Raw genomic sequence first — 15,734 nt, forward strand, 5'->3', positions numbered from 1 at the left:
CCCTCCTTCCCACCAAAATCTGGCCACATAAACCAAATACAACAGGTTATTCCTTTTGAATTTTCTGTGTCAAGGTTCATGCCTAGAACTAGAAATAGACCCAAGATAATCAAGACAAGATACTGCAAGTGTGAGACAAAAGAGACAAAATTATGTTTTGAAATAATTTTTGAGTATATTGTTAACTCTGGGTGCTCTGCTTCACAGTAAAGAATAAAGGAGAAAAAAAATATTGTGGAAAGAGAAACGTTGGGTTTAGGGGAATGGGTCATCGGCCAGTGTGTGTCTGATTTTCATGGACAAAGGGAGCTGAATTAATTGAACTCTACTACTTACTAATTAAGGACAAGCTGCTGGACTGCATAAGTTGGAGAGGTGGATCAAGAAGGTAATCTGTGTATCATCCAAAATCATCCCTCTGAAAGCTCAGAAAGTGCTTTTGTAAAAATCTGGTCCCCTTTGGATGTCTCTGGGTAAGCTCCCCAAAGCTGCAGTGCGCAGGACTGCTGGACATGTGCCAAAATCCTCGTGGCAGGGAGGGCAGTTGCTTGGTTTGTCTTATTTTGCTCAAGTCTCTGTTGCCTCACACATACGACAGGGATGCTTGTTTCATCTAGTGTGGCCTCACTCCAGCTTGTTCCTGCTCACCAGTGCCACATCCCATAGATATTACTCTTTACTTTTGAATTCCTGGAAAGCTTTAAGTAACTGTCACTACTACTTCAGATAATCTACCTTAATAAAGTTTCTTCCATTCCATCCTAAAAAGCTGTATGTTACCTTCCCTTGCTTTCCCATATTTATGCTGTATTTTTGTAACTCAGCCTGGCTCATGGGCCATGTTAAAAATGGCAGAATTGTGGACTAGTACCTGCCCAGATTTACAAAGTCTGGTCTTCTGACACCAATCACCGATGCCAGATTCACAAAAAAAATTACTTGAGGTCCTCAGGTTGCCCCATTATCTTTTGGAATCAGTGAACTGAAGCCTTTATAAGGAGACTTTCTATAGCAATGTTCAAAAAAAGGTTTTCACCTTCATTCCTTAGTGTTTCTGCTGTTGTTTAGGAAAGTGGTGACGTCTGCATGTTCCAATAACTCATTTTTTTCCAAGACACCTGCAGTGTGAAAGGTATTTAGAGACTGTATATACATAGTGTGAGAAAAAGGTCATACTGGCCTCTAGGTCATTTATTTCGTCTTGCAAGCTAATTCAGCTATTCCTAACAGGCTGTAATTAGAACTGTGTGATGTCACTATGCTATCAGTGTATTTAATTTTACATTGTACTGTATTTTTATATAAAACTAATCTTGACTACTCATCTGCCTTTCTCCTGTAAGATACAGTTTTGTATGTACTCCTGAGATAAATCTGCTTAGGTCCTAAATGTGCAACATTTATAAATGTTAGAATATTTATAGCAATCATTCTTTGTTTTTAGTGTGTTACTCCTTTTTTTCAGATAAAAATATGGACTCATGAGGAGGGTGATGTGTTGTCAATCAAGGTTGAAATGCAGGTGAAGATACCATCACATCTAGCTTTCTCCCTTTTGTCTGACTTCACATCCCGCCAACAATGGGACAAACATTTCTTGTAAGAACTTACCTTTCTTTAAGACTGTTCAAATCCACTGACAACTAACCTTTTCTGATACAAATATTTTTGAGATGTTGACATTTTTCTACCTAATTAAGAAGAAATTTCTGTAAGAAATTGACATTAAAGATTAATTATTTAAAGTACAGATTGAGTTTTTTACTTTAAAAATATAATTTATCCTAAGTCTGATTTAAAAATTTGTTGCCCTGGACTGTCAAATGAAAGAGCTTGGAAACAGGTTACAGTTTTCTAAAGTGAACAAAATTCCATGCCTAGACAGACGTATGTTGAAAGGGTTAATTTGGGTAGGTTGGGTTTAATTTCAGGTTGATATATTGTGCATGCTCCTCTGTAAGAAGTAAGGCAAAGCTGAGGACTTACATATTTGTGTTGTTTGGGACATCAATGCTCATCCTTATCATATGGTCTAAGTGAGAAATCAAGAAATGGGGATCTTCAAAATGCATATTTTAAGGAAAAACACCTTATAAAGTGTATCTGAATTGGAATGGGTTTCAGAATGGCTGTAAAGGTGTTTGAGGTCTTTTTATTTACTTTATATGGTACAGAACAATGAGTAGAGACAATTGAATGGATAAGATACTGATTTGATTTGGTGAATAGTCTCTTAAAGGAGGAGCTTTTTCAGTTTGTTATTCAACCCTGAAAGATTTTTATCAGAGGGTGAAAGTGGAAGCTTAGGGATATTTAAAAACTTACAATCTCTGCTGAATTTATGGCTTGTAACAAATGAAATCTGAAGAAATATTGTGTTGATTTTCCATATCTACAGCCAAAATCTCAGATTTCTTGTGACTACTGTGAAGCCTGATTGACTGGTCAAAATGGAATACCAGCTTAACAGTGTTTACAGCTGGGATTAAATAAATCAATTGCTGACAGTGGAAAGGAAAATCCTGACTTTTTTTTTGTAGTGAAAACTCAAGAGACAGCAATCAGTACTTCCAAGACAGTGAAAGAGTGTGTCCTACCCAGGTGGCCCTGTCTGAACAGAGTAGAACACAACTGTGAATAAAATTTTACAAATGTTTCCTCATAGTCTTTCCTGTGGTGTGTTAGATGGACAATATTTGGTCAGACAGCAAGTATTACAGCATGCAGACTAATGTCATTCCAAACAGCAATCGACAGAAGATTATAAGCTGTTGCACTCTGTGTTCCTCTCTTTTCCTTGCTGCCTGAACATGAAAACCGTAGTCAAACCAGTGTTAGGATGGAATATATGTTTGTACTGTGGTTTTTGTAACAGATGCACTTGCCTACATCAGGGTCTGCATGTGTGTGTTAAATGTACTTGCAGGACTTGTGAGGTCCTACAGGCTGTAAATGAAGATGAGAAAATATATTATGTTACATCTCCACCCGTGACTGGCCATAAACCCAGAGACTTTGTGATTCTTGTGTCTCAAAGGCAACCCTGTAAGCCAAGGTGAGTATGCAATTCCAAGGTTAACTGTGAGCTCTTTGGAGACACAATTTTGATGATTGTTGACCTTTACCTGAGCCTGTCGTTGCATGACAAAGACAATATTTTATTTTTTGAGAAACTAGATTAGTAGCTGATTTGTTGATGCCTGAGTTTGCACACACAGATTTGTTTTGCAATGTGAAGGTGCAATGAAGTAAATTCCGAGCATCGCAGATCTGTAGTGTAGTCCAGTCTTGCTTCTTTGATAGTGACTCTTTGGGAGTGGTGTATCATGAGGGAAAACAGGCCAGAATTCCAAACAGGAAATTTGGAAAAAACATGTCCCAGAGGGCCTGTCAATGTGCTGAAGCACATGACTGCGAGTTTGTCTGTTTGTTTGTTTGTTTGAAGTGACTTTGTAATCCCATTTAATGTCATTCTGGAGATTTTCTTGTTCAAGGAAGTGCTTCACCTTTCTTGAAACCTTAGTGTGACACATTTCTTGTATCTGTAAATTTTGCTGCTGAATTTGTTTTAAAAGCCCCTTCATCAGTTTAACATACATTGATTTTTTTTTTTTTTAATTAGATTTCCTTTTGTTCTTGCATAATGAAACATGGATAAGTAGGACCATTTGGTGTATCTTAATGCTCTTTGTTCTCAGTTTATTTTCTTATATTCAGTAATTCTTCATGTTAACTGAACATTGCTTCTAAAAGGCAGTATTCTGTACTGTGCTTGCTTTTTTTCCCCCACCTCTGGGAACTGAATCACAAATGCTGGGTCCACACTGTAAAAGCCTCTTAGTAAGGGTTGCTCCTAGGACCTGATTCTGTAAACATGGGTCATGGAGAGCACGATTAATTAAAAAAAGAGGATGTTGTGTGTGAGTGATTGTTCCATGGCTTTCCACAGAAGTCTTCTTGATTGGAGTCTGTGACAAAGCTTTAATGAGACTCCAGAGAGCTGAATCTTTTAACATGTATCTTTAAACACACAGGAGCTTGTTTGCCTTCGTATGAAAATGATATCTTTGGTGTAGTTGTGCATTCTCTGTAGTCATTTACACACGTATCTTTTATAACATATTGTTGAAGAAACGTTTGATTTTTCCCCTGGCCCTGCAGTGAACCCTACATGGTAGCGGTGAAGTCAGTTATCCTCCCGTCTATCCCACCTTCTTCAGAATATTGCAGAAGTGAAATCCTTTGTGCTGGATTCCAGATCTACAGTCACAGCAGCAGCTCTTGTACAGTGAGTAGCTCTGCAGACCTCAGCTGTGTCTCCTTTCCTGCAGTATTACATGTGCATATAATCTCATTTGAGCTGACAGTCTAGAACAGTAACAGCAATACAATTAAAAAAAATGAGTCAGTTTCCCCTGAGTTCAGTGTGGTTATTACAACATTCTTTATTCCACAAAGTGGAATCTGTCTTGCCCAACTTTGGCCAATCTGAATGTTAGGAATTAAATCTACACTTAGCACTGGAGATGGCCAGGCACCTCCAGAGAGTCATTAATTCAATCCTAAAATACACTTCTAGAAGGTGTGCATTAAACTGGTCACTGGTGGTGTCCATCTCTCTTCATGGACTATAGAGGAAGTCCAAGGAATTAGTTCAGAATAGACACTTTAATTTGTCAGAAATTATGCAGTCTGAATCCCATCTCTGGACCAATGACACTGTTCCTCTTTTGTTCTTTTCCATGGGAAGGGTAGAACTTTTTCATTTAATAAAATATATTTCTGAAAACATTGTGCAGCTCTCGGTGGCTGGGATTCTTTTTTCAGGCCACAGCACTGTTCATAAAGCACGTGTGTGTTAACAGGTGACACAACATGTTTCTTGCTGCAGTGCTGTGTACATTTACCTACGGATGCTTGAGGAGCTGGCAGTACCGAGGACACCGAGATCACGAATGTGCTGTGAAAAAGGCATTCTCTTTTTGCTAACGGCTGCCTTCAGTTTCAGAAGCACTGTGTGTTTCTATTCGCATCCATAAAAACTTGATACTCCTCTAGGCTCTGCAAAAAAATGGCTAACTAACTATTGCCATTCCTAGGCTTTTTTGTTTCATTTATTTTTGTTTAAACAGGTGTGTTACTTCAATCAAGTGACATCAGGTGTTATGCCTTACTTAGCTGCAAATCTTACTGGTTCATCAAAATCCATTGAAGACACTGCTTTGGAATGTATAAAGTTTTTGGAGCTGAAAGGCAGCAAGTACTGAAGTTAAAAATGGATTTCTGAAGAGACCTCTAAAGATTATCAAGCAGTACTGGTTTAAATCCCTGCATACGTGTTGATCATTTTTCTGCAGGTTAGTCACTTTGGATCATGTAGACAATATTGAGCTTGAGCCTGAGAATATCTAGTACAAGCATTTTCTATTAAATTAAGATTAGGCTTTAGGCTCTAAATTCAGTTTTTAATTTTAAAAAGATTAAGGGACAGATTCTATTCTTGACTGCATAATGAATTTTATATAAATGGAGGCGGAACTTGGCCCAGTAGAACTGTAGCTCATGAGACTATTTCACAATTCAAATGTTGTGTGGAACGTAATGGCATCCAGTCAGTTTTAAATCAGTAAATACTGCCCTGAGTAATGTGCAGAGAAGTGTTGCTGCTGAGTAGCTCACCCAGTGCTCTGACCTGGTTGGCCAGGTTCTTGCACACCCGTTATCTATAACTTGATTACACCCCATGTAAGTTAGTGCTTGCTAACGTTGGTACTTTGTCTGTTAATACTTGTAGTTTAACTGTGACTTCCAATAAATTATTGTTTCTGAGGTTACAAATCCATCGTAAATTTTATTACGGTATCTCTGGCATGGCTTCAGACATTGTTCCCAAAGTCGGCTTTGTGGTGGTGCTGGGGACTGTTGGCCTTTTACAGACGTGCCGTGACCTCCAGCTGGCAAGTTCTATCCAAGACTCTTCTGCTAGTGTTTAATAAATGCAGAACAGTCAGACTTTTGGATCCACTCCCTCATGGATGAAAAGGGAGCATGGTTTCAGAGGTTTTATTGTGGTGTGTCTGCTTTGTTTTCTGCTCTTATTTTTGTTCAAAAGAGCCTTGTTCAGAAAAACGAGTGTGATCATCAGCAGTTAAGATCATAACAACATGAATGGAGGGGGTGTTAAAAGAATCAAAGCATGTGAACTGTAGCGGTGCCATTTTATCTTCCTGTGGTCTCACAAGTGGTAGAGCAAAAGCTCTAAGGGGCTGGTCCAATTCCCACTTAAACACATCTTCAGTGTCACCTGTCACCAAAATCAAAGCTTTCACCAGTGATTTATAGGTTACAGGGTGCCCGCACATTTTGTATATGGCTTGTCTAGCAAGTGGAGCCGAAAAGACACCAAATGAAGTCCTGGAAGCCCTCTGGGTATACCAGCACCATGAGTCACCCGGCCTCCCAACAAGACTGGTTTAGCTTGGGTAGAGCCATGCATTGAACCAAAAAGCATGAGTTAAATCAGTCACAGTCTCCTGCGTCTGTAGGCCGTACAACACAGGGATACCTTTGCACTAGCCATTAAAAAAGTAAAGCCAGTCCTGAGCTTTGGTGCGGGAGGGGAGACTGTAGCTCCAGATCCTGATTTTTGGATTGTTATTTTCATCAGGTGGGTCAGGTGCAATACCTCAGTGGTGGGAGTGAGGACAGCAGCCTCAGGGCAGCCCTCTCCAGAGCATGAGGTCCTGCTTGCCTCCATCCTCCTGGGCCAGCTGGCAATGGCAGGGTCCAGGCTGCCTGTGTGGACCAGGAGCTTCGCTCTCTCGAGTCCTGCCCACACTTGCTGTGTGCAGATGATGGCAGACAAGCTCTGCAGCGGGCAAGCCGGTCTCTGTGGTCCCAGATTTTAGTGAACAGAGACACCTAATGTTCAGCTCTGAACACATGCATGGCTCGTCGGGGAGAAGGAGCCCACACTCTGCCTGCACCAGGCATTTCTTGGCAGCTATGTGGGTGGCTTCCTATGGAGCAGTTTGTAACTTGCCTTTAGGAACACTTACACGCTGAAGTCAGCTGTGGAGCTACCACAGGGGAGAACGTTTTTTGAGATATTATTTTTTGAGATATTTGGGTTCCACCTTCTGCCCCCAACACCCAGACCTTGGCCACTGTAGCACAAAGCACTGGAAAGCCAGGCTGTGTTCGGGACACAGCAGCACACCTGGGGGGCGTGTGTAGGGGGAGAGCACCTTTTTGACACAGACCAAGGACTGTATTTTACCAACATCTGTGCAACTGCTAAAAGAAGGAGATTAATGTTTTTGGTGTGCAAACTTTGCTTAAACTCTCATTATTTCCTTAACTGTTAAATTTTTTTTGGTGGGTATGATGCATCTTTACACGCAGCACCTTTTACAGCTGCTTTCCCATGAGCCTTCTTCAGCTGCACACACCTTTGTGAAAGCCTCTACACGGAGAGGAGTGGGTGCATTTAACAAGCAGCCCTGTCCCACGGTTGTGGACGATGGCTCACCTGTGCCACTGCATGTCACTGCCTCGGTTTCCCCAGCAGTCACTGAAGCAGAGGACAGGAGGGAGGCGCAGGTGCTCCCAGCCCCACGCAAGTACAGGTGTGATTACCTGAAAACAGCTGTTGCTGTCATACTGAAATTCTCACAGACATCAACCCCTGTTATTTTCTAAGCCTGAAGACATCCACTGCTTCTTCTCAGAGGACAACAGAGCACCAGGCAGGTGCAGGAGCCTGACAAGTGGCTTTATGGTGCAAGATGGATCAAAGCAACAGGTACGGAGCTCAGGGTTGTGTTATTGGGCGATGGTTGTTGGGCTCACTGACCGCCACTACGAGGACTGTGTGACTACGCTGGGCTGGGCAAGTGGGCAAGCCCAGAGTACCTGCTTGTGCTCCTCCACTGCTTCTTGTGGGATTTCTTTTGCCACAACTTAGAGTCCTCTGAGCCATCCAGCTTTTAGCAGTCCCTTTGGCCGAGCAGAAGTGACAGCGATCAGCTGTGGGAACACTGAATTTTCTTTTCCCCCAAGTTTTATGTGGTGTACGACAGAACTCTGCTGTCTGGCACAGGGATGCTTCTGACTCAGCCTGCAGGAGCACACCTGGGTGACCACCCCTTGCTCAGAACCACAGCAGCCGTTTCCTTGGGAGGAGAGGCTGTGCTCTGAAACCGCAGCTCACACACCGCACTGCCTACCCCAGCCCCTCCTCAGGGAAGTACTGGGACCTCTGGGAAAGTCGAGGTGCATGGCTTCAAGTTCCCAAGGGTAAAAGAACAGGCTACAAGATCAAATGTTTTTTAAAGACAGGAAATTATCTAAAAAGATACTTTTTAAGCAGAATACTTACTCATATAATGGAAACACTTTTTAAGCTGGGATCAATGTCTGCTGCAGAATGTCCACGGTACAGTGATACTGCTTTCAGCTTTAATCCAATAGTTAATTAAAACTCTGTAATTAATCCTTGATTTCATCCACTCCTCTTCCCCATTTTGATGCTCTGATCATTATACACTGAATATGCATGGCCTACCTTAGTCAGCTCACGGGCCTTTGTATCCAGAGCACAATCAGGAAACCTAAAATAAGAGCCCCAACTATTGTATTCTTTAGCAGTGTTTTATTAAAAATAATTAACATGTACAAATACAAAATACATCCATGCCATTAAATTCCTCTATTTGTTTTTTGCTGTAAGAAAAACCACATTCCAAACCAATGGTTTCAGGGACTGGTCCTAAGCACCTCAGTGCTGAGCTCAGGTTTTCTGTCTGGGGTTCCTTCTGTGTCCTCACCAAGGCAACGTGTGGACCGTTAGGACTCTCTGATTGAAAGGGTAAATTAATTCTTCAGAAGCCACAGCTTTATTACTGTGTAGCTTTCCCTCAAGGACTGTTGCTTGTTACTGTGCAACACAAGCTGCAGTTTTTAGAAGGCACATTTCAGATTTTTGGGCCACGGAAGGGCCATATTTGTCTTTGTCCGACGCCAACCACCACTGCACGGCGCTTGCAACTGCACCCAGGCGCCAGTTCAGAAGGAAGCACCCCACGTGAGATGAGTTTGGGGTGCACGTCTCCAGAAATATCCCGCTTCCTTGTTCACCTTCAGTGAGGTGCTCAGACCCAAGTGACAGCTCACCAACGCTGGCTGCGCAGGGTGGATCGCTACAGGACTTGGAGAACTGCTGCAGAAACTCCGTTTTGAGTTGGTTTTGGGACTTTAATACAGATCAATTTTTCAGGATGCGGTCTCCATTTAAAAATAAATAACTCTGCCAGTAAGCAGGCGTGTGTAATACAAAGCAAAGTTTACTCCCAACTCACCAAGGGTCAGAAACATTGCAGATTTTTGAGCTCTTTCCTTTAAAGAAAGTAAAGAAACTAAGCAAGCTGCTCACTTGCACTCTAACCCTTGTCAAGTACATTCCACCACGGGTATCAGAGGAAGAGCATGATTCAGCTTCTATTAGTGAACAGAACAACCCAACATGCATAATCGTGTTAGTGCCTGTATTTATTTCACCTGATCTACCACTAGTAGTGGTAACTGCACCCTCAAGCCCTACAGGCTGTAGGGCTTACCTGGTAACGTCACCAGAAGCCTGCTCGTGCTGACATATACACAGCAAAAAATCAATCCTTTCTAAAAAGCAGAAGGTGAAGCCGATTGGAACCCAAGGCTCTTTAGAAAATACCCAAAATCCCTTTCACAGAAATGCTTTTAATAAGATCAGCATGATTGTGTTCATCTGGCATGTAAAAGCAGCACTCCTAAGGTAACAACACTGACTCCAAATCCAGCGGTCACAGTCCCCCCGATACAATGCACACACCCTGCTCGGTTACTGCCACCAGATCTCCCTCACGAGAAGGAGACAATTTCCCTCTTCAGAGAGCTGGCGGTGGGAGGGAATGTGAATCAGAGGGAATTCTGCATTTCAGCACAGATGTATAAAAGTAAAATACCCACTTGCCACACTTCTCTCATTCCCAGCTTTTCAGGATCTAGGTGAGCCTGGGAGGCAAACTGGACAAATGAAACAGGGACAGAAGTTTAATGTAGCCTGATTTTCTGGAAAGAGCAACCCGCTCTGTGCAGTCATTGCTCTGGGGTGGAGCAGCGCAGGCTGGCTGTGCCTTAGAGCCACGAGGCCTTCAAAAACTGACAACTTTGGGTACTTTCACTTTGGGTTTTTCCAGCTTTGGTGTTTCTGTAATTTCTTCATAATCTGCGCTCATTCCAGTGGCCCATCGCCCAACCGTAACCTGATCTGCAAAGCGAGAGACGAGAGATTATGGAAACGCTAAGCACTGCCAAACTTCCACGTGTGCAGAAGATTCGGCCTCCAAGGGCCTGTCATTAATTAATAAAAGCTCTGCCTGTTTAGTGCGAGCTCTGAAGCCAACTCCCCTTACACCACATAACTGGGTTTTTTTTCAAATTGTGTTTTGTAAATTCCCTTTCTTCCCCCATTTTACAGGAAAGATCTTCTCTACTATACAGATGAAAAAAGTCTGAGGAAGCGCAACAGAGCAAAATTTACATTTCTCAGCTCACACCTCTGCATATAATCACCATCCTTTTGCTGAGAAAGCCACACCCCTTCCCTGGAGAAAACAGTTAACCAACTGGTATTTATTTTCTGAATGACAATCTAACGTTGAGAGCAACAAATCGAACCACACCAAGAATATCATACGGTTAAATCGATGTCTGCTTGGATTAACTGCTGCACATTAAAGCAGGCTGCGTAACTCCACCTGAAGAAATCAGCAGCTGTAGTGCCTCAGCTTCTTTGCCAGCTGCCTCCCTGCAGTCTGAACATACTCTGCACGATGAAAACTGATTTAAGAGAATGTTACAGTTCTTACCAACGGCCTCACAGTTCCAAATAATTCAGCTACTTTAACCAGAAATACTAGTTTTGAAACATCAGCCTTAAGATTGAGATATCCCTTGTGAAATTATACAGCAGTTGTCAGTCTTCATATGGATGTAAAACTTCCCAAAATAATGGTAGAAAAAAATTCCAGTTATGCTTCATGTAAGATTTAGAGCTGCCAGAGAGCAGAGACCTGCACGGGACTGCACCAAGGACTGAACTCTGCTGATCTCCGCTAACAGCCGGCCCAGCTCCAAGCAATGCTGCTCCCCACACACGTTTCTTCTCTCCTGCTGTGTCTGTACAGGTTTCTGACTTACAGAAAGTGTTTCTGCCCTAAATGTGGCGCGCTGAAATCCAACTGGGCCTACGATACAGGCTTGCAACACGGCAGCCATTTGAGGTGGGTGCTGCCCAACAATGTGCTACAGCTGATGAGTTTGGGGGAAATTTCTAAGTCTTTTTGTGTCAGAAACTTCTGTCATACCAGTCAGGATTCCATCTCATTTGTTTTAAACTAGCAGAGCAGCGCGCATTCCAAATGTTACATGTGGTCTCAAATGCAACAATATCATATATAAGACCAGGTACAGAAAGCGGCTGAAGTGCAGGCTTCTACTGCCTCCATCAATATTTCTTACATAAATTCCACAAAAGTGGCATTTTATTAACCTGAAAGTTCTCTAAACCACACAAAGTAGAAAAAGGCACAAACGTGTCAGTAACAGAATCACTCTTCAAACCCTGGCTCGATGCTTTTGCCTTCCACAGCACAGCTTTTTTGTACACAATGTAATTTTTCCCACCCACACAGATAACTGAAGAACATGTAATTAAGCAGCTTATTAGCTGGAGAATTGAGCTGGACAGATCTCCTGTCTCCTCTTTCTCTCCTGTCTTGCACGACTTCAACACCTGCCAGCACACAGGGCTTTTACAAGCTGACAGTACCACCACCCTGATACTCAGTTCTGCTGAAGCTGGTGAATCCTGGATAACAAACACACATCAGCTCAAACCATCTTCAGAAACCCACAAGCTGCTTTTTTCTTTTTTTTCTAAACAGAAAGTTCAAGTTTTGCCTTGAAACTTCATGCCTCCTCCACATACCCCTTAACACAAGCACTCATTCCCAAGGAACGTTTGCAAGTTCTCTTCTCAAGCCCCTTTTTCATGACCAAAGTCAGGCAAAGCAGTGAATAAACATCTCTCAGCTGTGCACTCAAGCTCCACCTGAGCACCCCCCTGCATCTCACCTGCATTCTGTTTTTCTGGACAGTCTTTTTTGAAGTGCTCAACAGAGCCACAAAGTTTGCAGCCACCTCCTGTTACGAGAAAAGTTGTTATTCATCGGGGGAAAAAAACCAAAACAGAACAAAAAAAACCACTCAACAACAAAAAACACCAAACTCCCCCTACGCTTTTTTTGCTCTTATATGTACATTGAAAAAAAAAATCTCATTTTATCATAGAATCATAGACTGGTTTGGGTGGGAAGGGACCTTAAAGCTCATCCAGTTCCAACCCCCCTGCCATCAGCAGGGACACCTTCCACTAGACCAGGTTGCTCAAAGCCTCATCCAGCCTGGCCTTGAACACTTCCAGGGAGGAGCAGCCACAGCTTCCTTGGGCAACCTGTTCCTGTGTTGCCCAAGGAAGTTGTAGATGACCCTCCCTGGAAGATGATGTTTTAGTTTTCTGCAGACAGCTGTGGAAGGCTGCAAACACAGCTCCCTCTGTCTCTGACGGGGACAGAAAGAGCTGCTTGTAACCACGCTGCTCCGTAAGGCATCGCGTACTGCACATTCCAGCCACCACGTACCGAGTGTTTCTGATTTGCCTGAAGCTCTCTTTTTGAGAAGCATGCTGAATTCTGCTAAAATCCAATTATTCAAAGGAACTTTTGAAATTAACAGGAGCTGCTGAGAGACAGGTAATCAAACTGCAAGTAGTGAGATACGAATATAAATTCCACTCATAATCCAAGCACTGAAAGCAGAAGTGCAACAGCTGTAAAGCCATTTTTCTTCCAGCGTAACTGTTATGAGAACACTCTTGTGAGTCTGCAAGACCTCAAGTTTGTACTGGGAGACAGAATGTTATTTGTGAGCACCAGCAGAGAAAACAGGCAGAGCAGAATCTCCAGTGAAATCTTAGATTTCTCAATAAAGTCACATAAACTGATAATGTCCACTTTCTAGTGAGAGCCCTTGTTTTGTACAAGCACCTCCCAAACCCTTAAGCTACAGTCCCAAAGTGGGATTTTGCCACACGCTTTGCTGTAGGTAGATTTAAATACACACTGACCTACACCTATGCAGCCTATGACCATTTTGTTTCCTTGTGTGCCTCCTGAAATTGCAAGCCAAGCACGAGCAAGTTCTCATATTGTGCATCTCATCTTGTTGTTTAACGCTAAGCTTACAATTAAAACAGAAATCCCTAGGCAATCAAAATTAACACTGAGCTTCCCAGAAATAATCTGCTTTTACCAAGAGCAAAAGATACTCACAAGCTCCTGTTAGCTGGATTCTCCTTCACTTGCAAGGTTACTTTGTTCTGTATCAGGTTAAGCATGAAAAATGTGCTTTGGCTTTAGAAAATCAGTGCACTCACCTTCAGCATACAACCCTTTGGGATTATCTGGACACGACCTTGACAGATGCCCCATCTCACCACAGATGAAACATTTTGCATATGGAAATGCTCCTGCAAAATCACATACGGTTAATGATCCACACTAAAAGAACTTTATAAAGTCACAGACAAGTGTAAACACACTATAATTAAAATATTATACTATAAACACTGTCTCTTACACTATTAGGCTCATTGTTGTAACACTGTACTCCTTTGAACATGCTAACCTGTCTTCTCAGAACACTCAAATTACTAACCCACAAAGCTTGTATTTCAGTAGCCTGAAAACTCTGACTAAAAAAACACACTTAAAAAAATTACAAATTCCTGAGACATACCAGCAGCTGGATCTACTTTTGCTTTGCAGGTGCTGATGTCATGTTCTGTGGATCCACACCGGTAACAGATCCCCGTACCCATATCTTGACTTTCAAGTACCGCAGGACAATCAGCAACACCGTGGCCAGGTTCTCTACAGTGGAAACACACCTTTGAAAATAAAGATTAATTGTCTGGATTTTCACAGACAGCTCACACAGCAAAACACAGCACGACTAAAGAATTCACTGACTCCTATTACCAGATTGTCACCTATAGCCAGCAGACTTTCACTAGACCGCTGCTTCTCTCGGCTGAGACCTTGAGGGTACTATCAGAGAGGTATCTCTGGTGCTGAGATCTGGGGTTACTCTAACATATAAAAACAAGATACTGAGAATGGCACTCAAAGACCTGAAAAAAGACCTGAAAATCCCAGCCTGGTAAGGCCTTCCATCTTTTTAAAAAGGGAATCAAGATATTTTCTCCCCAGGGAAAAACAGACAGACAAAAGAGGCACTGCACCCTGTCACAAAATAACTGTCGGTGGCCTACACCACTAATCACGCTATAATTACGTTTCTCCTTTCGCCAACACCACACTGTGCAGGGCATTCACTCTCTGACAACCACGTGCCCTGGATGAATGATGATATGTGATTCTGACAGTCCCCCAAGCTCTTTTGGTATTACTGCAGTAAGTGCTAAAGTAAATATAACCAACGTTACACCAGTCCAAAAACTCACTCAGGAAGAACCTGGATATCTCAGAGTAAAGAGAGTCTACTACTAATTAGTATGTTCCCAGATTACATTCAGCATAAGTTTATACTAAATGCACAAATTTGCACTCAGGTAACTGCTTTTAGACAGTTCATAAAGAGTCTGCTGGAGATCTGACTCCGATTCTCAAGCAGAAGACACTGCAGAAAGAGGCTGTGAAACAGCACGAACACAGAACTGATGAATTACCGACAGAGCTGCACTGACTTGGTTTCAACCAGGAGACAAGAGGGGCTGGGAATTCACCAAAGGGCAGCAAGAACTGCGTTTAACCAGGGGAGCCATACTAAAGGCTAAGACTGAAGCTGAAATTCACTGTTTGTTTCAAAGTTGAGATAGTTCCAAGTTCACTTTGTCAGCCTGAAATGTCGCTTAGCACACGCGATGTTCCTGGCAGGGAAGGCACTCGGCCTCCTGGCTGAATCACCTCCTGTCAGCATCAGCGGAGAGTAATAAAGAAATAAGGAGAAAAGTAACCATAATAGTACGGTTTAATGGGGTAGACCACTGACAGTTATTTGTGACAGAGTACAGGGCCTCTTCTGTCCAGCTGTTTTTCCCTAAGGGGAAAATGCTTTGATACGTTTGCCTTCTGAAAAGCTGGAAGGCTTTATTAGACTGTGTTTTTCAGGTCTTTGAGTGCCATTCACAGTACCTTGTCTTTATACATCAGAGCAACCTCAGATCTCAGCACCAGAGATTGTGTCCAACAGGACCCTCCAGGTCTCACCCAAGGTGTCTACGTTTCCCACAGAGCTTTTCCCAAGCTTTAACAAGGCAATAAGCAAACACACAACTCAAGGCCGAACTCACCATGGCATTTTTCTTCTTTTCTTGCCTCCTCAGCCTCCTGTCCTCCCGTCGCCTGTCCTTCTTTAAGGCTCTGGCCACCTCCCTCTCCAGCTCCGCGCTCTCCGCCTCGGCCACCCCGCCGCCCCGCGAGCTCTGCCTCAGGTACGCGGCGAACCCGTTCACGTCCTCGTTCGGATAATCCTTTTTCTTTCTGTTCTTCTTCTTCCTCTTCTCCTGCTCCTTCTTCAGGGCGGGAGGGCCCGGGGGGGGCCGAGCCCCGCTC

General features: G+C 42.9%; 2 protein-coding genes across 2 annotated transcripts; one reads left to right on the plus strand and one right to left on the minus strand.

Annotated features, from left to right (window-relative positions):
- Positions 1–1,465: 1,465 nt before the first annotated feature.
- LOC104518229 (acyl-coenzyme A thioesterase 12) lies at positions 1,466–5,267 on the plus strand (the record flags this gene model as incomplete). Its single annotated transcript, XM_010169398.1, has 4 exons — positions 1,466–1,599; positions 2,927–3,055; positions 4,162–4,288; positions 5,133–5,267. Coding segments are annotated over 4 exons (525 nt in total), but the record flags the coding sequence as incomplete, so codon positions are not given.
- Positions 5,268–10,190: 4,923 nt separating this feature from the next.
- ZCCHC9 (zinc finger CCHC-type containing 9) lies at positions 10,191–15,727 on the minus strand (the record flags this gene model as incomplete). The annotated part of the gene is made up of 5 exons (XM_010169399.2): positions 10,191–10,306; positions 12,175–12,243; positions 13,535–13,627; positions 13,897–14,047; positions 15,473–15,727. Coding segments are annotated over 5 exons (684 nt in total), but the record flags the coding sequence as incomplete, so codon positions are not given.
- Between the last annotated feature and the right edge of the window lie 7 nt (positions 15,728–15,734).

The sequence above is a fragment of the Antrostomus carolinensis genome, unplaced genomic scaffold (genome assembly GCF_000700745.2).
Source record: "Antrostomus carolinensis isolate BGI_N321 unplaced genomic scaffold, ASM70074v2 scaffold12286, whole genome shotgun sequence".
Taxonomy (NCBI): domain Eukaryota; kingdom Metazoa; phylum Chordata; class Aves; order Caprimulgiformes; family Caprimulgidae; genus Antrostomus; species Antrostomus carolinensis.